This window comes from Rhinatrema bivittatum, chromosome 4 (genome assembly GCF_901001135.1).
Source record: "Rhinatrema bivittatum chromosome 4, aRhiBiv1.1, whole genome shotgun sequence".
Taxonomy (NCBI): Eukaryota; Metazoa; Chordata; class Amphibia; order Gymnophiona; family Rhinatrematidae; genus Rhinatrema; species Rhinatrema bivittatum.
The window spans coordinates 237593011-237618630 of record NC_042618.1 but is presented as its reverse complement, the minus strand read 5'-3'; the positions used below and the strand labels follow the sequence as shown (position 1 = coordinate 237618630).

The 25620-nt window shown below is 44.4% G+C and overlaps 1 protein-coding gene across 1 annotated transcript in view; it reads left to right on the top strand.

Annotated features, from left to right (window-relative positions):
• The window catches only part of LOC115090604 (sodium- and chloride-dependent GABA transporter 2-like), a 113804-nt gene that overhangs the window by 74376 nt on the left and 13808 nt on the right, over nt 1-25620 (top strand). The window contains 3 exon segments of the mRNA XM_029599945.1: nt 6509-6621; nt 11928-12065; nt 14067-14169. Coding sequence (XP_029455805.1) covers nt 6509-6621; nt 11928-12065; nt 14067-14169 — 354 coding nt within the window.

Here is a 25620-nt window from a genome sequence, read left to right as displayed (position 1 = left end):
GGTGGACAAAAGACCAAGAACTGTAGCCTGTGAAATGTTTTTAGAAGCAATGGAAGCCCTGGGATAGTCACAATTTGTCTTGGAAGCCACACATAAAGCGGGTCATACTCTAGACCTAATATTTGCTAATACAAATAATTGCCTAACCAAATCTCTCATACGATATTGCCTTGGTCTGATCACCAATTAATAAAAGCAGATATAGCCTTCACCAGCCAAACCCATATTAGTATAGATAATAAACTTACATTCACCTTCAGAAGAAAAATAGAGATAGAAGTACTTGCTGAAGCAATTGAAAATAAGATCCATGATCTAAATCAAAACAATTCCACATCGGACTTTCATTAATGGAATAAGATAGTCAATGATATAGTTGAAGACCTTAGCCCTGTCCAGACAAAAACTATTAACAAAGAAAGGAATAACTCCAAAAATAAGAAGCCCTGGTACAATGATGAATTGAGAAGCACTAAACAGAACTTAGAAAATTAGAGAATCAATGGCGGAAACGTCCATCTGCTGAATCCCTAGGAAAATATAAATCTTTCCTTACAAAATACCATACATTAACCAACAAAGCAAAAAAAGATTACTATGCAAAACAAATTCCCAGGGTTATATTTAATTCAAAACTGCTATTTGAGACTTTTAAAAACTTAATTGAAGACCCATCATCTGACACCTCGAGAAACTACAAATTCACAAAGGCCTCATGCAATGAATATGCCACCGCACTTGTAGACAAAATCAATCAATATTAGAGATAAGCTTCGTTTTTTTCTACCGGGTCGTTTTTTGAGTCGGACGTTTTGGGGTAAAGTTCGTTTTTCCTCGGTTAGTTTTTTGGAAAAACGAACAAAAATCTAAACGGGGAAAAATGAAACGGGCCCAAAAAATGACGTGGGAAAACGAAGCTCAAAAAAACCCATCCCAAGCACTACAATTTACAATAATACATTAAATTCAACCCCCCTCACCATCCTGATCCCTCCCCAAGACTTACTAACATCCCTGGTGGTCCAGTGGGGTCCCGCAAGTGATTCATTGGCTGTTTTAAAATATTTTTTCTTTTTATTAGTATAGTTTTATTAGTCTGAATAATTTATATTTTGTTTTATTGTTTTATGAGGAATAGTGGTGATTTCTGTTTTTTCCATTGTTGCACTTCATAATACAGTCAGGCTCGTTGCAGTTTCCAGTTCACTTTTTGTCTATACATTTCTAGTTATACTTTACAGTCTCTTTATTGTATATCTGTCTGTGCTCTTTATTGTATATCTGTCTGTGCTCTTCATGTGTGAGGTATTCTGCTAGCGCAAGAGTAGTCAACTGAAGTCTTGTGCACTGAATGCACCATGAGTCTCCTGGAGAGTATGGGTGTTGAGAAAGAGTGGGAATGGAAATAGAGGATGCTGCTGCAGGCTGTAGAAGAGCTAGCAGCAAGCAAGAACTTTATATAATATGGCAGTACTAGGGCAGGGGGCACTCATTGCGTGAGCACATAAACAGCAGCACAACAGCAGTATGTGTATGTATGTGTCTTTGTGTCTGAGAAAGTGTGTGTGAGTCTGTGTCTTTGTGTCTGTGTCTGAATGAGAGAGTTGGCCTTTTGGGTAGGGATGGGCATCTCTCTTTCCCCTCTTCCCCTCTCCCCCCATTAATAAGCTAATTGTTGTGTGTGCTGGCCCTCTCACCTTTCTTTGCCAAATCCAGTGTCTAGTTCCACGTCTCTGTGGCAGTGGGCTGCTGGCTCCGTCCTCAGGCCACCCCCAGTGCTCCAGCTACTACTACAGGCCTCTGTGCTCTGCGACGGGCCACTCCGCGTGGCCCACGGAGAAATGCCACCGTTCAGTGCCACGCCCCTCCCAAGGCGAATGCGTGCACATCACTGCTGCTTTTGATTTTCTCCTGGACCCGACCTCTGCTTCGTCTGACCACGCCATTGTCTTCTCCTGGACTCAACCTCTGCTTCGCCTGACTATGCTACTGAACGTCTCCAAGCCCAGACCTCTGCTTTACCCAGGGGCGGATTGACCTATCGGGGGATAGGGCTTCCCCCGGTGGGCCGGTCACTCCTGTCACGTGATTTTTTTTTTAAATTATAAAGTTTCCAGCCAAAGTATTAGGGGGCGCAGCGATCAGTGGTATCCCGAGGGCAGCCAATGCCCCCGGGCGCAGGGAGGCTCATGCGGCCGCCAGTGACAAGCATGTAGGAGGCAGATTGGCAGGGCCGTGGTGGAGCTCACGTCACCACGGCCCGAAGAAAAAGGTTGCATTTAAACGCGCTGATGCTCCACCTCCTTCCTGCCCGCACGGTCCCGGAAGTAAACGTTGCCAGAGCTGCGTGGGCAGGAAGGAGGAGAAGCATCAGTGCGTGTAGAAGAGGAGCAGCACTTGCGCTTACGGGCCACCGCGAATCATCTCAGCAGCCGGAGAAGAGGAAGAGGCCCGCTGAGGCCCGAGAAGAGGAAGAGGCCCGGTAGCAGGGCCACTGTGGCCAGAGAAGAGGAAGAGGCCCGGTAGCAGGGCCGCTGCAGAGCCCATCCTGCAGCGACCCGCGAAGAAGAGGCCCAGAGGTGAGAGAGAGGCTGAGGGTCTGTAGAGGGTGTGTATGTGTGCGTGTATGAGATGAGTTGAGAGACTGTGTGTGGGAGTGAGGACCTGAATGTTTGCAGAGACAGCATGTAAGAGCCTCTATGTGTGTGAGAGAGACAGCTTGTGACAGGGAGAGCCTGTGCTTGAGCAAGACAGCATGTGGGAGTGAGAGAGAGCCTGTGTGTGTGTGTGTGTGTGTGTGTGTGTGAGAGAGAGACAGCATGTGAGAGCCTCTGTGTGTGTGAGAGAGTCAGCATGTGACAGTGAGAGCCTGTGTGTATGAATGATTGTATGAGAGAGAGCATGTGACAGTAAGAGCCTGTGCTTGAGCAAGACAGCATGTGGGAGTGAGAGAGAGCCTGTGTGTGTGAGAGTCAGATATACAGCATGTGCCAGTGAGAGACTGTGTGTATGAATGATTGTATGAGAGAGAGCATGTGACAGTGAGAGCCTGTGTGTGTGTGTGAGAGAGAGAAATGCATGTGAGAATGAGAACCTGAATGTGTGTTTGAGGGAAGAAGATGGAGAGAAAAAAAGATAAAATAAAAGGAACTGGAAAAGAAATAAGAAAGGGAAGGTGGGAAAAAAAAGCCTGTGACCAACCAATTAGAAAACTAAGATCAGACAGCAAAGGTAAAATTTTTAAAAAAGTACTTTTTAGTGATTGGCACATGTAATCTTTGGGAATGTGCAAGAATAGCACTTTCTCTATGAGGATCTCACAATGTACGAGATCCGCATGGAGAAAGTGGAAGCCCACGGGGCCTGTACAGAGGAGGCAGCAGGATGGGCTTCAGTGTCAGTAGCAGCAATCGGCACCTCCCCAATAGCCATGTGGCAGCAGTGACAGTGGCAGCAGAGGAACGAGAGAGGTTCTGAGGTTGCTGGCAAGAGAAAGAGAGGGGGATTTGCCTTAAGTGTGTACATGTGTATGAATGGGACTCTGCCTGGGAGTGTATGTGTGCGAATGCATGGGTGCCTGCCTGGGGGGTCTGTGTGTGTGAGAATGAATGTGTGCATGCCTGGGGGATGGGGAGGGAGTGTGAGAAAATGAATGGGAGCCTGTCTGGAGGGGTGTGTGTGTGTGTGTGTGTGGGTGTGTGTGAGCCAGTGAGTGTGAGAGCATGAGTGTGTATGATAAAAATCCAAGGGAGTAAGAGTTTGTGTGTGGGGGGGTTTGTGTTTGGAGGGGGAGAGAGTGCCTTAGAGCCTGTCAGTGAGAGCGAGAGGTTATGGTGGATATAAGAGCATGAATGTGTATGTATGTGACAGTGTATGTGTGAGAGAGAATGTACATGTGAGTAAGTGTGTGAGAGAGAGAGGATAACCTCCTAATTCTCGACAATATCAGGGTGACTGGAAATCAAGAGCTCCCACAGTAGGGGACTGCAGGGGCTTTTTAAAATCCTTATTAGTTTTAATTATTGAATGTTATTTGATATATGTGTTGTTTTGAAATGTTTTATTAGTGTTTGTGATATTGTAAAAAATGTATATGATTTTAATTAATAGAAATTCTGTTTATCAGTAATTTTAAAATATTCTTTTATTATGGTTTTATTATTATAACTGATGCTTTGTTTCTTGATTTTATTTGTTTTATGAGGAATGGTGGTTCTATTTTTCTATTGTTAATACACAGAGTCTGGCTTCTTGGAGTTTCCATTTCAGTTTTTGTCATTTGTGCTCCTTCATTTTGTATTCTGTATTTGGTGAGAGTTTGTGTTCTGCATGCAAAGACTGAGATGAAGCATTCTTTTAGCATGTGGTTTCTCTGTAGGGATCTGTGTAGTAGTAGCTTGGCCTGTTCTGTTTCCTGATAGGAGGTGTATTGATATTTTAGATTCTGGTGTAATATTTGTGGTATTCTTTTTCATAGGTGGGGTTGTTATTCCTTGTATGTTGGCAAATAGTACTGTGTTGATATGGGAGGACCATGCCAAAATATAGGGGTGTGTACATATATATGTAAATTATATTTGTAAATTATATTGTATGTAATTGGGTACCCATGGGCCAGTATGGAGAAAAATCCCCCGGGCCACTATTTTCCCTCAATCCGGCCCTGGCTTTGCCTGACTATGCTACTGAACTTCTCCAAGCCCAGACCTCTGCTTTGCCTGACTATGCTACTGATCTTCTCCAAGCCCTGACCTCTGCTTTGCCTGACTACACAACTGATCTTCTCCTTGCTCTGACCTCAGCCTTGCCTTGCTACTGCTTCTTGATTGCTGCCGGCCCTGATTCCAGCTTGCTCTACGACGCCTCTACAGTCTACATCCTGGACTTGGCCTATTCAGGTTTCGGCCTTTTCTTGCTCAGGCGCCCCCTGTCTGACTTTGATTCTATTGGTGCCTGGGTTTCCAGGACTCCGCCTCGTCCAGTACAGACTTCCAGCTTTTGCTGTTGCTGCCTCTGGGCTGACTTCTCTATCCTTCCATCGATGACAACATATGGAGGCCCACCTAAGCCCAGCTGACCCCAGTACCCAAAGGCTCAACCCGCAGGGAACGAGGGCTGGTATTGGTGAAGCGCCAGTCGGCCTCCGTCCATCAGTCCATTCCTCCAGCCGACAGTGGGGACCCAGAGGATCCTTCCTATGGGTAGCGTCAACCCCACTTCAGCCCAAGGGTCCACCTCCGGCACATCACTCATAAAAAGCATGGCAGCTCTCTGCCTCTGTAAATTCTGGTTTTGTGGCTCTTTACATGTGAAAGATTGTCCACCCCTGGTATTTGCTAAAGATTTAAAAATACTAATATTCACCTTCTTTCAGTGGTGGAGCTGGCTCTGTACTGTCAGTTATCAAATATGTTTTTCAGGACAATCACAAATTAAACTTTGTCTCTGATTTTCTTTCCAAGGTTTGACACAGTGAAGCAAGCCAGGAGGGGCCTATTCTCTATTACTGGGAAATTAATGTCCAAGTGTAGAAAATGAGAGTAAAGACAGCCAGCAATTTGATTAATTTTTTTTACAATTCTTTATTCGTTTTTTTCAGAAATGTTGTTTTTCATTGATAGAACTGGTTTATTTTTATCCTTTATAGTCTATAATACTATAGTCCCAAGACCCTTATCTCACTTCTCTAATGTTAAGATGTCCAGATAGATCTAAGAAGCATGATTGGGTTATTCTCTGCAGCCAGGCATCTTTTTAATGAAAAAGTAATTAGGACGTGACTTGAAAATGATGGGAGTCCAAGGATACTAATAGTGAAAGCATGGCCTCTGTCTACTGGCTAGCTTGCATGCTCTGTCAATGCAGACATCACTTACTATCAGCTACCATCAGGTCCAATGCACTGCTGGTGATCCTTGTATAGCCTCAGCATGTTTCTGCCAAGCAGAAGTAGAATCTGAGTATTTTGGTCCAAAGCTGGGATACAATTGACTATAGACCACTGAATATCCTGGCTAATTAGCTCAGCCAGATAGTAGCTGATATAGTGCTAAATATGACCTCCAAAAGCCCAATTTTAATGAGCCTGCATAAGTAAAAAAATGTGTATATAAGTGGGCCTTCAGAGATTTACGCTAGCATTTTATAAACCGCATGGCAAAAGCCACATAGTTTATCAAATACTGTGGCCTCAATATTCAAAACTGGCTATCTAATTAAGTTAACCAGATAAGACTTATTCAGCATGGCTATGCTGCTGAATATCCAGCAAGAAATTGCTAATTACTAATAAATCTGGCTAAGTTTAATCTGGCTAAGTTAGACTTGCTTTATGGCGATCCTCCCCTTTTCAGTAGCCGACTTACAGGTGAAAGTTGTAAACTTACAACTTCAACCCACAAGCTGGCTGTTGAGCAGGGGAAGGCTCATAGAATCCAGTAGGCAGACAACACAGTCGGCGGTAGAGTATTATTTGAAAATTGACTCCTATATCTCTTCTTATGGGCAGGGCCTGGCTTGGCATTCATTGTTTACCCAAAGTCTGTGACAATGATGCCAGTATCTCCACTCTGGTCCTGTCTTTTTTTCTTCATGTTGGTCATCCTGGGCCTGGACAGTGAGGTAAGCAAATATGTTACTTTTTCCTGCCTGCAGGATTGTGTGTTGTCTCCTCCCAGTCTACCCCTTCAAGACCGCTGCTAATTTATATAGTGCATCTCATAACCAGCTTGATTAATGAATATTTATTCATAACATCTTGGGCTTTGATCAATATTTGCCAAGGTTAGAAACTTATGTTTACTAACCCAAAATAACGGGCATGGAATGGTTCCCTTATGAAGAAAGGCTAAAGAGTTTAGGGCTGTACAGCTAGGAGAAGAGAAGGCTGAAGGGGGATATGATAGAGGTCTACAAAATCATGAAAGGATTTGAACAGGATAAAATGAATTGGTTATTTACTCTCTCAGATAATAGAAGGACTAGGGGGCAAAGCATGAACTTAGCAAGTAGATCATTTAAAACAAATTGGAGAAAATTATTTTTCACTCATTGTTAAGTTCTGGAATTCATTGCCAGATGATGTGGTTACAGCAGTTAATATAACTAAGTTTAAAAAAGGTTTGGATAAGTTCCTAGAGGAGAAGCCCATTAACTACTATTAGTCAATAAGGAATAGTAGCTTGGGAGCTGTAATCCAACTACATGCTGTTTGGCTCCATGTCCGTTATATTTGATAAGAAATCTCCCAGATTATCAGTTGGTAGGGTTGTAGTCAATAGTTAATAGGTCCCTGAATATGAGAGTTTCCCAGGGCTGTTGAAAAAGACAATAATATACCCTTTTTAAAAAAAGGTAGGGGTGGACAGGGAACCGGTCAGGGAACCGGTGGTAAATTATTAACCAGTGGCCAACAGTTCTTTTTGACAAAAGTGCTATAAAAAGTAGTTAGAATTCAGTTGATATGATATTTGGAGGAGAATCATATTTTAGATGAATGTCTGTCAGGTTTTCGTACTGTTTACAGTACGGTAGCAGTATTGATAGTACTGAATGATCTCATTTGCCAGAATTTGAATAAGAGTGAATCCTTTGGTCTAGTTTTATTAGATCTGACAAGTGCTTTTGACCTGGTAGATTACTGGATCTTAATTGATAGATATAGGGATTTGGGGTTTTCAGGTGAAATTTTAGATTGGATTTCCTCCTTTTTGCAAAACAGATTGCTAGAGATGCATATAAGGGGCGAGAGGGCTGAGGCCTATAATTTGAACTGTGGGGCTCCATAAGGCTCCCCTTTATCTCATGTAACTGCTGGGATGCCTGACCTGCATCCTGGGTTTTAGGGGGTATATTTATACTGGTGATATACAAATTGTGGGCCCATTAGGGAAAGATCTAGAGGTATCTAAATGTAAGATTCAAGAGGGATTACAATTTTGGGGGAATTGGTTACGGGAGAACAAATAACTTTTGAATGAGGCTAAAACAGAGTGGATAGTTTTCACTAATATAACCCCTGAGAGAATTTTGGGGTTGAAGGTTGGTAAGATTTGTAGTAATAGTTTGGAGGTTTGGAATCTGGGAGTGCAATGTGATGACAAATTAACGTTTGGATCTCATATTTCTTTGTTAGTGAGGAGAATATTCTAAAAGTTGAGATGAATGAGGAAAATAAGGAGACAAAGTGAGTTTTGAGGTATTCAGAATGATAAAACAGGCGTTGGTTATGCCAATTTTTGATTATTGTAATGGAATATTAGGAGTTACCATGAAGAATTTACAATACCTCCAGGTGACGCAAAATATAGCAGCCAGACTGGGGTTTGGCTGCTTGAGACCAACCAGTGCTAAACCATTGCTGGTGGAGTTGCATTGGTTACCTATTAAGGAGAGGATCATGTTTAAGATCATGACATTAATGTTTAAGGTCAATCAGGCCAAGGGTTCAAGTTATTTAACAAACAGAGTTGAGAGATATGTGCCAAAGCAGACTTTGCATTCATCAGAAGGTCCATTGTTTATGGTCCCTGGAGTGAGGCAAGTGAAAAAGGAAGGTTCAAGGAAGAAGATGTTTTCAGTGTTTGGGCCAGAATGTTGGAATTCAGTGCTGGTAAATATTAGATTGGAGGCAAATTATTTGATTTTTAGAAAGAAATTGAAGGCATGGTTATTTCCATGTTTTAATTAGATTTATAGATTTTATATGATTGTTCTGTTTTTAATTGTATTGTATTTATTGTTGTAAACCGCCTTTGTCAGCTTGCTGTTTGTGCAGTATAGAAGATTCGAGAAATAAAAAAATAAATAAAGCAAGTGCAAAATATACAAGTACATCTATGCCTGCATTACATTTGCAAATTTTAAAAAGGAAACTACCCTGGTAGGTTTTTGTTTTTTTTTTAAACTTACTTACATTATAAGAGTACAAAAGTACCAATGCATTTTATTGCTAAACAGATCATGAAAACTACTGTGTTTTACTGGGCCATTAACCACTCCTCCAATATGCAGCCTTCCTTCCTTCTGTTGCCCAACAATGCTGTGGATGCCTTGTTCAACTGGGGATGCTAAATATTCTGCTTTTGCAGGAGTTTCCCATATCTCTTTCGGAAAGGAGTAAATCAAATGGTCAGGGTTCAACCAAGCCATAGATGGCTACCTACCTGAATTGTAACTGGCCTGGAGTTTGGATTTGGAAAAAGTGAGTAATTAAATCTAAATCCTAAAAATACAAAAAGATCCCAGAACTAGGTTCCACTGGCGTACCTACAGTATTTGGCTCCTGGGGCAGATACTTCCTTTGGGACCTCCCCTCCCCCTCCCTTAGCCAATAACATATTTCAAAACAGCAGACATATCAAATAACACCCAGTAATTACAACTATTAAGGATTTTAAAAATCTCCCACTCTCCTCATCTATCATCCTAAGATAATTGTAGACTGAAGGCACACATACACACATGTGAGAGACAGAGGGATCATATGTGTGTGTGTGAGCGAGAAAGAGAGGCATACACACACACACACACACTTCCTCTGTGACTCTTTTACACACTAACAAACATGCTTCCCCTGTGTCTCTCACATACTAACACATACACAAACACGTCCTCTGTGTCTCTCTCCTTCACACACACACACACACACACACACACACACACACAAACGCAAAGCACCATAATGAAAGATAAACAGAACTTATATGGGTTATTTCTAAGCCAATTTTGCACTTAGTAATTATTCAATGCCAAATTAATAACCCAGCTGAAAGGAAATTAAGCCAGTTTTCTCATTATTATTTATAGAGGAGGCTGTTGGAGCGATAACCATGCTGGAAATGGTACTTAATGGTGATGATGGTTTTTAATGGTGAAACTAATCACAGTGAATCTGGAGGATGTAATAGAGCAAATTGGCAAACTAAAGTGTAGCAAATCACCTGGACCAAATGGTATATGCCCCAGAGTTTTGAAAAAGGAACTAAAAATGAAATTGAAGACCTATTACTAGTAATTTATAATCTATTAATAATTACAAATTGCTCCAATATCTCCTGAATGATATTGATGAGGAAGTACTGGAAGGAACTTGATGTATTACAAAGCTCAAAAGGCATTATATTCAAAATTCTCACAATGGGTTCTGAATACCATTTTCCACTCATCATCTTTCTTAATTCACAATAAGTTATTAGGGTAATTTTCAAAATTACTTCTGAGGTGCTGTTTTAATTGCAGAAATTGTCCTTTAGAAAATTACATGACCTATATATACATCCTTTTATGTGCATATGGGTAAGATTTACATGTATACTTTTTATTTTATATAGTAGTATGCACATAAATTCTCTCAGCAAAACTAGGTATAATAAATATCTGTTGCAATTGTATATATTAAGTTTTGCCAGGATAATTTTTTAAGCGGACTTATGCACGGAAGTCTGTTTTAAAAAATTGGAATAACATATTTGACAGATAATTTACGCACAATGTTACAAATTTACACCATATTTGTTTTATTTATTTATATTCTACTTTTCATGTCCCTGAGAAATCTAGTTTCATAAAATTTCATAGAAGTTTGAATGATTAATAAATCAAGAACCATGGGTATCGATATTGGATAGTGATCACATTGAAGGCATGATAAAATAACACTAAAAATATAGGTGTACCCACAGGAGATCACTTCTCTGATAAATTCTTTGGCTACATTTTCTATTACATATTCCTGTATTATCTCTAATTTTTCTTGGACTGTGCATAGATCTTACCAAAGGGAACTTTCAGGCTATCTTTCCTTACTAATTTTAGGAAAGGAAATAGAACCAAAAAGTTACTTAAAAGGGACAAGAGTAACAGATAAGTATGAAAAAATAAGTGTGAAAGCTTACTGGGCAGACTGGATGGACCGTTTGGTCTTCTTCTGCCGTCATTTCTATGTTTCTATAAATAATTTTCAAACTATCTGACTTAGAATGAAGTCTGTGCATGATTTTTACCCATGGGCTTTGTACCAGTTTTTAAAGGGAACACACATGTACTTTCATTTTGAAAATTCCTATAGGAACCTACTTTTTCTATCAGTTAAATTTTATTGGAAAACGATGTGCGAAGAATTGAAAATGCCACCAACGCATGTACTTTTCCTCCCTTGACCCTAAATATGCCTCCAAGAATGCAGACTTCCATGCAGCTAAAAGAGCACATGTTATAGAAATTTGCATTCAGAGAAGACAATTTTCAAATAGCCAAATAATATCAGTAAAATGCTTTTTACCTACATAAAATGCTTGGAAAATTGCCATCTCCAGTTTGATTACAGTCTTATAATGCTATATGCTTTGTATGTAAGGTTTCATCTGACCTCTCTTTTCATTATTTCAAAGGCCCTCTTTTTTGGTGTAATTTTTCTTTATCTTCTTAACAGTATCACAAGGGATTTCCCTTTTTTGTATCTATTTACCAAAGATATAGGCATTCCTCAGCAAATTTGCAAAATCTCTTGAAATACCACCGGGTTCTTTTTTTCCAATAAATTCTACTCCCAGTTAATATAGTCAACAAGCTTGTGCATCAGCTTAAACTTGGGCCCTTTTAAATGTAGTATCTTAACCTTATGCTTTTTATCCTGATTTCAAATTATCACACAATATTCTATGACTTACCAATCCTCTCAATCCCCTACTGATTGTAAAGACCACCAGATCCAAAACCTCACCAAGTCTGATGTGGGGTTGCCACTTGCTCAAAAATGTAACTACCATTATGAAAGATACAACAACATATGGGGGTCAAACCCATAAGTTGTGCCGTACTCTAGCCATGCAATCCTTATTAAAAAAAAAACTAGTAGAGAAGTAAAACGTGAGAGATAATGGAAGGTACAGAAGCATGGATTAAGAATGTGAATTTTTTTCTGCAGTTTTGTCGCTGTCGAGACCCTGGCGACGGCTATGTTGGACTTGTTCCCAAGTTTATCCCAAAAGCGTTATAGCCGAGAGCTCCTGATACTGGCACTGTGTATCGTATGTTTTCTGTTAGGGCTGCTCTTAATCACAGAGGTAAGGAGCTTATATATTTTTTTCTATATTGGTTTGCAATACTCACAGACACACTGAGAATTTTGGCATTATTCTCTCTTTATATACATAAAAATGCAAAAACAATATACATAAAAGGGATATTTTAAATAAGATTTAGCTTCTCTAGCATTATATCATCTGTCATCAGGTACGTGAAAAAAGTTAAAGTAGGTCAGTAATTTGAAAGCCGTTTACCAAGGTAACATCGTGTTTTACACGTGGAAAAAGGCTTTTTGGGTTAGGTAGGGGAAGGGAGGGGAAGGTGAGGGGAGGGAATGGGGGTAGGCTGCGCGGCTCGGCGCGCGCCGGCTATACAAAATCCATAGCCTTGCGCGCGTATCTACTAAAATCCAGCGTACTTTTGTTTGCGCCTGGAGCGCAAACAAAAGTAGGCTATTCGCGCGCCTTTTAAAATCCGCCCCAATAAGTGCAGGATAACTCGTTGGATCCAAAAGTTCATTTAATTTGTAACAATTCAAATGGCAACTCCACTGTCAAATTTTACGTATGATTCCAATCACAGGTAGGGGTCCCCCGACACGGACCCCATGTTTTGCCCGCTGGCTGCGTCGGGAGGGACAACACCATTTAATCACAGAATCTTAAAGAGTTTCAGCAACAGGTTAACAGGGAGTGTTAACAGTGTTAACAGGGAGTGTTACAATTTGAATTGTTACAAATTAAATGAACTTTTGGATCCAACCAGTTATCCTGCACTTGTTGTGTTTTAGATTTCAATTACCCCAATATTGACTGGATAAATGTAACATCAGGACTTGCTAGAGACATAAAGTTCCTGGATGTAATAAATGACTGCTTCATGGAGCAATTGGTTCAGGAACCAACAAGAGAGGGAGCTATTTTAGATTTAATTCTTAGTGGAACGTAGGATTTGGTGAGAGAGGTAACGGTGGTGGGGCCACTTGGCAACAGTGATCATAACATGATCAAATTTAAACTAATAACTGGGAGGGGGACAATAAGTAAATCTTCAGCTCTAACTCTAAATTTTCAAACGGGAAACTTTGATAAAATGAGGAAAATAGTTAGAAACAAACTGAAAGGTGCTGCTGCAAAGGTTAAAAGTGTTCAACAGGTATGGACATTGTTTAAAAATATAAACCTTGCCAGATTCTTGTGGCCTGGTTTTGGCCTCTGTTGGAAACAGGATGCTGGGCTTGATGGACCCTTGGTCTGACCCAGCATGGCAAGTTCTTATGTTCTTATGAGTTAACTGATTTTAAAAAGCTCCCAAATACAGGTGCAAATGCCAATGTACTAATATCTTACTTCAAACCAAAAGGGTGTGGTTAGGTCGTGATGTGAGTGGGGCATGGGCATTCCAGAGCAGGGCCAAGAGATGTACACGAAAGTACTTACGCAACTGGGTGTGCTCCTAGGACTAGTGCTGCATAACTGTACTTCTGCTATTGAGGAGGTTAAAATCTACAAAAAACTGTTTGAAGGCATCGCACAGGTATTTGAAGGGTCTGGGTTAACTGGCAGGATGCAGGCTTACAAACGAGGGGGGTTTGGAGGACTTAGCTGTAGACTTGTCAGACTGGTAGACAAACTGGTGAAACTGGTCATGGTGTGGGTGTGTACCTGTTATAAAAGTCCCCTACTTGTGCGCATCAAACCTGACTTTATGCAGCTGTGAATGCCGGGCATATTTACAACATATGAGTGTATGTGCGCATATATGTGTATGTGCGCATGTTATAAAATGGCCACGTACCTAGGCACGTACCGACGCACACGCGTATATGTGCACCTGTGCATCTCTTTGAAAGTTACCATCTTAGCTACTTAAGCTCTGTTTTTTTTATATCTCCACTAAATTGACCTCCATAATTTTCTTGAGAAAATGGTTTTAATGCCTTCCTTCTCTCACTATACAAATAAAACTTTATCAAGACAGATTTTAAATTAACCTACAGCTAATTTCAGCTCACGGCCTTCTTTTTTTGCCCCTCACAGGGAGGGATGTACGTCTTCCAGCTCTTTGATAATTATGCAGTGAGCGGCTCATGCCTTTTTTTTGTGGGAACATTTGAAACCATCTGCGTTGGCTGGGTATATGGTAAGTAGATCTCACTGTAGTGATCAGCTGAACTAGTGTCTAAGAAGTCCTGGACTGTAGCAGAAGCCTAACTCAGATGTACATCACTCCTCACCCAGCCACAGTGAAGTGCCAAAAATATGCTCCTGGATAACTTTAACTTTACCTGGGATTTTCAAAGAATGTCATTAGTTAAGCAGCGAATGCAAAAGAAAGAAAAAGTGTGTGGGGGCCTCATGGCCTGATTCCTCTCACCCCCACTATCACCGCAGTGAAAACAAAGGCACTACTGCCAGTCCATCCTCTCTTCCCCCAAGCCTCTCAAAATATGTATGCAATTGTGCAGGCGTTTATACCCAAAAAGCAACCCTCCACCCCAAATGTCCAGATATTAATAAAGGGAAGATCTGCTACAGAAACTTATCCTCTCCCTTCTCCATCACCCAATCAAATCTTCCCTAACCCTCTCACCCACTAGAAATCCCCCTCAAATCTTGTATGGTGACTGGGAGCTCAGAACTATCATTCTGTCCCCAGTGTGTCCAGTGTTGCTCTGACAGTAACACTGGTTGCAAAAGCTACCAACATTGCTGTTAGAGCATTGCTTTGACAGCAATGTCGGTAGCTTTATTTATTTAGCTCACACTTTTTTATTGGTAGCTAAAGACAAGTTATATTCAGATATTGAAGGTAGTTCCTTATCCCTAGAAGGCTTACAATCTAAGGAGTACATATATATATATTATTTACAATCATTTATATTTCATGTAATCTAAAATATTCAAACACGGATTACAATAAAACATTCATAAAATATTCACAATATACAATACTAAGCTGTGATACTAAGCTATGATAAGGGTATTCTCTGAAGATAAGCAAGATGGTAGTCCTCACAATGGGTGACATCATCAGATGGAGCCCCAAGATGGAAAATCTACCTTGCGTCCACTCAGGGTCCCTCTTCTTTTTTGCAGAGCTGCTGCATTGTGGTTGTTGAGCCTCGTATTTTGGGTCTTCTGGCCTATTTTTGGAAAACTCTTCCACACTTTTTTTTGCGGTCCTTGGTAATTGCTCTGCCAGCGATCGATGCTGGGTCCTTCTTGGTCCTCCCTCTAGCATCTTAGTTAGGGTTTTCAACATTTTGATAAGTTTCCTTTTGTGTCATTACCCCCGAGGTGGTGGTGTGGTCGGTGCCCATCGGCCATTGATAGCCATCACCATCAAGTTTGATTTAGCATCCCTTTTATTTTGACTTGTCCGGGTTTAAGCAATGTCCTTGGTGCCCAAGGACCATGTCCATCATAGACCCCATGAGGAATGTGTCCTCTGCCTGGGGACAATGCATGACATCCAGGGTTGCCGCAGGTGCACCCAGATGACACCGAAAAGATGTTCACTTCGACACAATAAGATGGAGTGCCTCTTCGGGTCAAAGAAGTCCGAGCCATCGGCATCAGCATTGGAGGCATTGTCATCGAAGGACCACGGAGCCACACTGACACCAAGCCATCTACATCGGCGGAGCTGTCGGTTCCGTTGGTGTGGTCAGCTGATAGGGCACCAGAGGCCAACCATCATTGAGCTCCTCTAGGCCGAGGGCATCAGGTTCCTCGGCATCAGCCTCAGTACAGGGAAGGACTGTGATGAACATCAAGAGAAGCCGAAGATGCATCAGCTTCGATCCTCATTGATGCACAGGTGCCGGGCATGAGGATGCACCAGCTCATGCTGTGATGCTGCAAAGTCACCCTGTGTTGAGGATAGACAGACCTATACTGATATCGGAGGTACACTATGGACTCCATCGGTCCTGGTGCCTGCCACCGATCCTCCTCTTGGTTCTGAAGAGGATATGGTCACACCTCCTCCCTCCCAATTGGTTTTGGTATCAGCAATGTTTGAGGTGGATCTTGAGAGGCGTGTGCTTGATGATGCGATGGTGCCGATGCTGGCACCATTCATCTTGGATCCGCTGCTAGAATCTCTACATGAGCTCATTGGCATGTTAATGATCCAGCCAGCGTCGATTCCTGGGATGGCGCTAATGCCCGTTGGGGTACTCCAAACTTCCCTCCTCCCAGACTGGCTGAGCCACTGAGACCTGCAGCCCCCCGTCCATTGCCATTGGTGTCTGCACCGCTGGCCAAAGGCTGAGTGCCCAGGGCCCTATCCCCGGTCGATGACAGTGAGGATGAGGAGGCTTATGACTCTTGGGGGGATTTCTCAGCAGAGGTCCCTGGCAATGTCTCCAATGGTCTCCCTTCAGACCCATCTCCTCTGGAGGAGTGATGAAAGTCCCCACCTGAGGACCTTACCTTCGTAGGTTTGTCTGGTTGATGGCAGAGGCCATCCCCTTTCAGTTGTTAACTAAAAAGGATGCCAAGCAAAAATGCTTGAGATCCTCCAGTTTGTGGAGCCTCCTAAGGTGGTCATGGCGTTCCTGGTGCATGACATCCTTAAGGAGCTGCTGTTCTCTTTCACAGTGCCTCCCATTAATAAAAAGGTTGACATAGTTTATCTCATTCAGAAGGCTGCCTGATTTGACAAGCATCAGCTGTTCCACCCATTGGTGATAGTCGAATCTGCTCTCAAGAGAGCCAAGTATTCTTGGACCCATTCCTTGGAGCCTCTGGGAAAGGATGGATGCTCTTGGTAGGAAGGCTTTTTAGGGAGCTATGCTCATAGCCCGCATAGGTTCCTACCAGCTCTACATGAGCCAGTACTCACAGGACTTCTGTAAGCAGGTGCAGGAGGTGGCTGAGTAGCTGCCTCAGTAGTAGCAGGATACCCTCATTTCACTGGTGCATAAGGGCCTGGAGTGTGGAAGGTATCTGCAGTAGGAATCAGCACCCACAAAATGGCATGGCTGTGAGCTTCGTATCTCTGACCATAGGTACAGGAAAGACTTGCCAATGTGCTGTGTACTGGAGAGAATCTCTTCAGAGTGAAGATAAATTTTGCAGCCTCCAGCTCCAGGACCACCATGAGACCTTCCAGCAACTCTATGCCAGCATTATGGACCTGTCCTCCTCATCTGGGAGATCTGCCAGATTGGGGCAGAAGAAGCCTTTCTTTCTCAGGAGGAGGTACTATCCTCTGCCCTCTCACTTCCATCCACCGCATCAGAACTCTTGCAGCTATCTCAGGCAGAAAAAAGCTCCAAAGGCCCAGCCAATGCCTCAGTCAACTCCAGGGATGGGGTTTTGACTGGGTCGTAGGGAGTACAGCCCAGTCACTCATAGCTGGGGTGATGAATCCCCAGTCAGGGAAGGCTATGGTTCTTGGTGAACCAATGGCCCAGTATAAACCTCAGACCAGTGGAATTCTTTCCATCATCCATCAAGGAGTACCGATATAAACATTTTGGATGCCCCGCCAAGTCCATATTGGGGTCTGATACCACATCCGGAGGTACTGTTCACAGAGCTCTCCTCCCTCTTAACAGCCAGAGCAGTTGAGCCCGTTCCACCAGGGCAAAGAAGGCGAGGATTTTACTCCAGGAACTTCCTGATTCCAAAAAAAACAGGAGGACTCTGTCCCATCCTAGACCTGAGGGCCTTCAACAAATTTCTCCAAAAAGAAAAGTTCAAGATGGTTTCCCTGGGCACCTTGATCCCTTTTCTGCATAGCTCCTTCAGGTCGAGGGGCTATGCTCCCTCGACCTGAAGGACGAGTGCACTCACATCGAGATCTTCCCCAGGAAGTATCTCAGATTCGTAGTGGGAAGAGAGCACTTCCAGTATCACGTGTCGCTATTTGGGCTCACGTCAGCCCCACATATTTTTGCAAAATGCCTGGCCAAGATGGCAGTGCACCTGCATAGGGTGGGAGTGCATACTTTTCCTTATCTGAACAATCAGATGTTCAAGAGAACTTCTCAGGCAGGGGCCATCAGATCCATGCGCTTCACCATCCAGGTGCTGGAGTAATTGGGGTTCATCATCAACTAATTGGTCTTCATAGGAGCCCTGCTAGATATGGCTCAGGCCAAGGTCTTCCTACTTCATCAAACTGATGACTGTTGTAGCAGATATTCATCAGAACCAGCAGGTGTCGGCTTGACACATGTTGAGGTTGTTGGGCCACTTGGCTGCAACAGTTCACGTCACTCCCTTTGCATGCTTGTACATGTGGAGAGCTCAATTGACTCTGAAGTCACAGTGGTATCAAGCCATGCTGAGCCTCAGGACTGCATCAAAGTAACCCCACCTCTCTCAGATGCTATGTCCTGGTGGCAGGTAATTTCAAATCTGGATCTCTTTTCAAAGCCCTCCTATCCAAATTGTCCTAACCACTGATGCACCCGCCCTGGGTTGAGGAACTCATGTAGATGGGCTCAGCACTCATGGGTATCTGGTCTTCCCATGAATGCTGGTGCCAAATCAATTTCCTGGAGCTCTAGATGATCAGGTATGCACTATGGGCTTCCAAAGATTGGCTGTCCAACAAAATTGTCCTGATTCAAACTGACAACCAAGTAGCGATGTGGTATGTCAACAAGCAGGGAGGTTTGGGGACATACCTTCTGTATCAGGAGGCAGTTCAGATGTGGTCCTGGGCCTTCTCTCATGGGATGGTGCTCAGGGCCATGTACCTGGCTGAAACTGAGAATGTGTTAGTGGAAAGACTGAGCCAGGCCTTCAAACCCCATGAATGGTCTCTGCACCAAGGGTTTGTGAATTGAATCTTCAGCCTCTTGGGGAAGCCCAGATGTGGATCTATTCACAGTGCCTTTGAACAGGAAGCTTCCTCAGTTCTGCTCCCTGAATATGGCATGTGACAAACCAGCCTTGGATACCCTCATGCAATATTGGGGCGAGGGTCTCCTGTAAGCATATTCTCAGACTCCACTGATAATGAAAACTCTCTTGAAGCTTTGTGAGGACAAAGAGACTATGATCCTTATAGTCCCTCATTAGCCGAGACAGGTCTGGTTTCCACTCTTGCGGGTTGCCATCTGGAGACTGATCAGTCTGGGGACTTCCCCAGATCTCACTATACAGGATCGAAGCAGGGTGCAACATCACAACCTCCAGGCCATGTTGCTCACAGCCTGGATGTTGAAAAGTAAATTCTGCAACCACTCAGTCTCTCAGAGATGTGTCTTGGGTTCTGATGGCTTCTAGAAAGCCATCCACTAGAAAGTCCTATAGACTGAAATAGAAGAGGTTTTCCATGTTGTGTGAGCAGAAGGCCCTAGATTCTTTCTCCTGCTCCACGCAAAAACTGCTTGATTACCTTCTACACTTATCAGAAGCTGGCTTGAAGACCAACTCCATTAGAATCAATGTGAGTGCAAATGGCGCATACCACTATGGTGTAGATGGTACGCCCATCTTGTACAGCCTATAGTTGCAGACTTCATGCAGGACTTGCTTCAGTTGAAGCCCCCCTAAGACCTCACGCTGTGTCATGGGACCTTAACGTGATGCTAGCTTAGCTGATGAAAGCTTCTTTTGAGCTGCTGCACTACTGTGACCTAACTTGCAGGCCAATACAGTAAAGTGCGGCCACAGTTACCCCGCTTCTAACCCACTTTCTACTCACATTTGGCCGCGTTTTAGTCCAACCTGTGATTCACTATCCCTTTTAACCCATCCTTACCGCCTCTTAAATCAACGGGTAACCCTTTCCGCCCGCGGCATGTTTATGAGATGAAAACGATCGGGATTAGCTATTCCCTCCCATACAGTAACGGGGCTGCCCCGATTATCGCTTTTTTTAAAACCTGCAGTTTTGCCGCACGTTTAACCTGCTAATTTACCGCCTACCCCTACCCCTGCGTTAGTGTGGAGCGTCAGGCAAGCCGAGACGAAATTTCACGGGCCACGAAGCAGCCTCAGCCAGCCCCGCTTCACTGCCTGACCTCCTCACTCCCCGGGACAAGACCAAAGTGAATCGGGCAAACTTTCCACCAGCCCCCGCTCACCTGCCCTGGCCGCGCCCATCTCCCGCGCTGACAGCTCCGGAGCAGCCCCAGCCAGCCCCGCTTCACTGCCTGACCCCCTAACTCCCCGGGACAAGACCAAAGTAAATCGGGCAAACTTTCCACCAGCCCCCGCTCACCTGCCCTGGCCGTGTCCATCTCCCGCGCTGACAGCTCTGGAGCAGCCCCAGTCCTCTCTCCCCTCCTCCCGGGGACAGCCGGCAGCGAGAGTGGGCGCTCCCCATGGCTCCCTATTCTCTAAAAGGTAATGAGTGCACACCGTGACCTGGTCTTGTCCCGGGGAGTTAGGGGGTCAGGCAGTGAAGCGGGGCTGGCTGGGGCAGCTCCGGAGCTGTCAGCGCGGGAGATGGACGCGACCAGGGCAGGTGAGCGGGGGCTGGCGGAAAGTTTGGGGGGAGTTAGGGGGTCAGTTAGGGGGTCAGTCAGCCCTTCTCCTGTTATCCACTTCGCTGGTACCTGTCATTTCAAATGTCATTTGAAATGACAGGTACCAGCGCACCCAGGATACTGTATGTTATGGCTGCCGGCCGCGGTCTGCCGCGCGGCCGGGACCGGCAACTCACCCACAATGTCAAGGGAACCCGGAGGGCCCTGCTGGTGCAGGGAGTTCCCTCAGAAGTTCTTCTCGCGGCCTCGGCCGCTGCCCGGGTCAGCCGTGGAGCCCAGCAGGGCTGAGATGACTCCGACTCCTCCTTCCTGGCTGCTTAGGGCCGTGCTCGCAGCTGAAGATTAGATTTAAAGGGGCCACGACAAGAAATGTCGTGGCTCCCTTCTGAGGCTGCTTCCTCCTTTTTCGGGTATTTAAGGCAAGGTCTGCCTCTCAGACCTTGCCTTGGTATTGAGGCTCAGTTCCTGGTTTCCTGGTTGGTGTGCTGGATTCGCTTCTTCGTCCCGCTTCTGCTCTTCTCCCCGTTGGATTGATTCTGTGGCTCCTGACCTTGGACTGGTGGTGGTGACTTCTCTGGCTTCAACGTGGACTGGCTCTGGACCCTTCTCCCTCTTGTTCCTGGATTGGCTTCGGACCATTCTCCCGTCTGCTCCTGGACCGGCTGCCGATCTTTCTCCGGACTTCGACCCTTGGATTGGACTGGGACTATTCTTTAAGCATACTCCCCAACCTCTCACGACCTGCTAGAGGCGCCAGCCGTCTGGAAACCACGACCTGCAGGAGGCGCCTACATCCAGACCATCTTCATTCTTCAGGGAGTCTCCTAAGTCCCCAGCGACCGTGCCCCTACGGGCTCCTCCTGGGGGGGTCATGAGCTTCCAGGGTGAAGTCTTCAGCTCCACCTCTTCAACCGGCCTAGCCCTCCGACAGTAGAGACCGAGAAGGGTTTACTCCCTTCACGGCAGTGCTGACTCTACTTCGGAACAGGGGTCCACTTTCCAGATCACAACACTGTATAGGCGCTGTATAGCACCTATACAGTAAAATGGATTGCGCTTCATGGACGTGCGTTTGACGCGTGTTGGAACGCAGCTTGCATTTGCATGCCATTTAAATACAGTATCGCGTGGTATGTGATCCAGACTGTGCGTGCGGCAAACGCGGGTGCGCCCCGGCACTACACACCTCTTTCTACCGCAACCTTACTGTATCGGCCTGTTGGAAAGTCATATTTTTTGTGGCATCACTTCAGCGCAGGGTCAGCAAGCTGCAGGCCTTAGTGACTTATACACCTTACACTGTTTTTCCATGATAGGGTGGTCTTGTGTACACAACACCCTAAGTTCCTGCCTAAGGTGGTGATGGACTTACATCTTAACTAATCCATCATCCTGCCAACATTCTTTCCCAGGCCCATTCACACCCAGGCGAACAATACTTGCACAATATGGACTGCAAGAGAGCCTTAGCCTTCTATCTGGAGTGGACAAAAGCCATAGTCTACCCAACTTTTTGTTTCTTAGATAGGTATAAGTTGCATATTACTGTTGCCAAACTGACAATCCAATTGGCTAGCAGACTGCATCTCCTTGTGTTATGCCCAGACGGGACTGCATCTTGGGATCCATGAGAAGGCTCACTCTGTTCAAGCCATGGCAGCATTGGTGGCCCACTTCAGTTCTCCTGTCCCATAGAGAACTGCAGATCTATGACATGAAGTTCTCTTCACACATTCATATCTCACTATTTTTTGAATAGCGATGGCTAATGCGATAGTAGTCTTAGCCAGTCTGTCCTTCGGAACTTGTTTAAGGTGATAGAACCCAACTCTTTCTGCCAGGACCCATTATTTTAGTTCAGGCTTTCTCCCCCTCTTGTTACCAACAACACCATTGATGTTGTGCCCATTGGCAACTGGTTTATGTATCTGTTGGATCCCTTTTATGTTGGGGAACAGGCTGTAGCTAGGGATTCACCCATGGGTGAGGACTTCCATTCTACTTGTCCTCGGAAGAAGCAGAATTGCTTGCCTGTAACAGGTGTTCTCCAAGGACAGTAGGATGTTAATCTCATGAAACCCGCCCACCACCCCCATGGAGTTGGGTTTCTCCTGTTTTTGTTTTATGATTAATTCTATTAATTCTGCGTATAAAACAGCAGTTATCGCGCTACATACCCATATTGCGGTGACCCCGTGCAATATTCACAATATTGCATGTTTGTTTCACAAAAATCCACCTAGTTAAATTTGCTGTTTCGCATGCATTTACATTGCATACATTTTTCAAATGCATGCAAAGCAACTAATGCATAAATAATTCTAAGCTAATAAAATAATTCAGCTTGCCAGAAAAAGAGAAGTTACATTATATTAACACAAATCGTGGAGGTGTAGATATTTTGCCACGGGCGTATTGGGACACTCGCACATGTCTCAAAGCTCCCTTGGCAACATTTAAAGGGACACTTAGCCTGAAAAACAACCTGCCCAAAGTGAAAAAAATTCTTCCAGGGTCTTGGCAGATCCCCCGCTCCCACCCCTCATTGCCTCTAGAGGCAGCCCAGCAGGCAGAAAGGTTTTAAAAAATTTGTGGCAATGCCCACCTTCTTCCCAAACCCCTCCCCTTTCCAAAATTATTGCCTCCCTCAGTTCAACCCCCCTACCCCTGTTCCTCCCCTTCTCCCACAGCCTCAAACTCCTCCGTCCCCGGCTCCACCCTATTCCATAGCTCAAGACCCTAGTGGTTCCCTAGTCCCAGACCCCCCTTATGTAAAAATAAGTCCTGGATAGACTAATGGTCCACCCCCTCACTCCCTTGACCCCCTCCAAAGTTTTTGAAGACAACCCAGGAGGTATCCCAGGATGCCCCCTTACTGTTGTAACTGGACATTGCACTATCTGGTTGATCAGTGGAAGGGTATAAACTCAGGAGGTGGACGTTGCACTACTGCCTTCGAGTGGCCCATGCAGATATTGCGTCAATTCCTTTGCACAGATACAGAATGAAGGCAGAGGAGAGGTGCATGTAGCAGTAGTTTAATCTACATGGAGTCGAAGGAGGAGATTCGGGGTTGGTGGAGATGAGAGGGGGTCAGGGGATGGTAAAGAGCAGGAGAAGGGTGCTCAGTGGGTGGGGGAAAGAATGCTAAGAGGGTTCAGGAAGATAATGGGCAGAGGAAGCTCTGGGGTATGGTGGGCAGAGGGCAGGAATTGGTAAATGGTAGAGAAGAGAGCAGCTTAGAGGCATAGTGGACAGAGGATGGGGGGAGAATGGAGCCTTGGAGATAGCTTGGGTGGGACAGGAGGGGGGAGGGGGATGGGGTTGCTTGTCAATCAAGAAGGATTAGAGTGTAGGAGATCTTCTGGGGTATGAGGAGGAGGTACCTTTGGGATGTGCATGTATGTGGGGCTTGCATACGCACACCAAATTTTAGTTTCAACAATTTTTTATTATAAACATCAAAATTAAACAATCTGCCAGATCCAGGTGCAGGGACACTGATGCACTCCGGCTAGCCATGAAGTTTCATTTATACAACAAATCGTAACAACTTCCCCAACGTACAGTTTAAAGATAATCACCCCCCCCCCCCCGTCTCTCCTCCCCCCGTCCTCTCCTCCCCCCCACCTCCCTTCCCCAGATGTGACAGTCTATTGTTCTTTGTCCCATATATAGTGTCATTAGGCTGCTAGTAAAGAGAATCCATTAGGTAAAAGGAGGACCAGGACAATCAGGCATTGAGGATAAGGCTCCTGGAACGATGAGGCAGGGCTTGCATGTAACAATCCCAAATACGCAAAAACTTCCGTCGATGCTGGGGAGACTTCTTCAAAGCCAGGTTCTCCATCTGCAGTAAACGATGTAAACCATTGCGCCACATCCAAAATGGTGGTGCCATGCTTTCTCTCCAGACAAGAAGGATCATACGCTTCCCCACCAAACAAGCCTTCTGCAGGAACAGGCGAGCTGCCCAGATACACATGCATCTCCTGCTGTGTGCACATCTCAATGGATTTCAAAAAGGGGTGTAGTGTGGGCATGGTCTGGATGTTCAGGGCATGAACAAGAGATGTGCACATAAATACATGCGTGCCCTGCCGCATGCCCAGCCCTTTGCCATATAACTTTACTTCTGCTATGGGGGAGGTGTAACAAAAAAATAGCCCATTTCTGATGGGTTTTAAAGGGTCTGGGTAAATGGGGGGAGTGCAAGCTTTTAAACCAGGGGATTTGGAGAACCTAACTCTAGACTGGCAACTGGAGGATAAACTGGTGAAACTGGTCATGGCATAGATGCGTGCTAATATTAAAATACTCCCACTTACATGGTAGAAAGTAAAAACCCAATTTATGTGACTGGCTGTACACTAGAGATGTGTATATATATATATATTTTTTATTTCATGGTTCAGTTCGGGCCCCCTGCAGGTAATTTCATTTTTTCCGTGGTTCGGGATTTTTTTTTTGTGGTTCCTGAATCTCGTGTTAGTCTTTGTTTTTTCTTTGATTTTGTTTATTTTCTTCATGGTTAAATTTCTAGTGCTTTATTGCTTTCATGCTGTTTCTGTGTAGTTTGTTCTTTGTATAATATTTGGAAACTTAATAAATATATATTATTAAAAAAAAAGATTTAAATGACTGTAGTAAAAAAATTATTATCTGTTAAGTGGCATAGTGTTAAAAAAAATGAAGCCCAAGCTGCAGCTCAATCCCCACCCTCCACCCAATATTTAACAAATGGCCCTGCTAGATCAAACACCACCTTTTCCCAGTTCCATAGATACTGTCCCTAAGTGACCATCCTCTTCCTCCGCCCATCCCAACTCTACCCTCCTACTCACCCAGTTTCCCTTAGAAATTCTGACCTGTGCAAAGATTGCGGTTTTCTAATAACTGATATTCAATCACTTTCTAGCTGCATAAGTTAGCCAGATAAACTTACTCAGCTAACTTTACGATAGTCAAGTATATTCAACAGTGCTGCCTTACCACTGAATATCTCAGCCAAGTTAGCCAAATAAGTTTATCTGTTTAACTTAGGCAGCTGGATGGCGACTGAATATCGACCCATAATATTTAACCAGACCCTGATTGCAGGAATGAAACTTGGTTAGAAGTCTACGCAGAATATA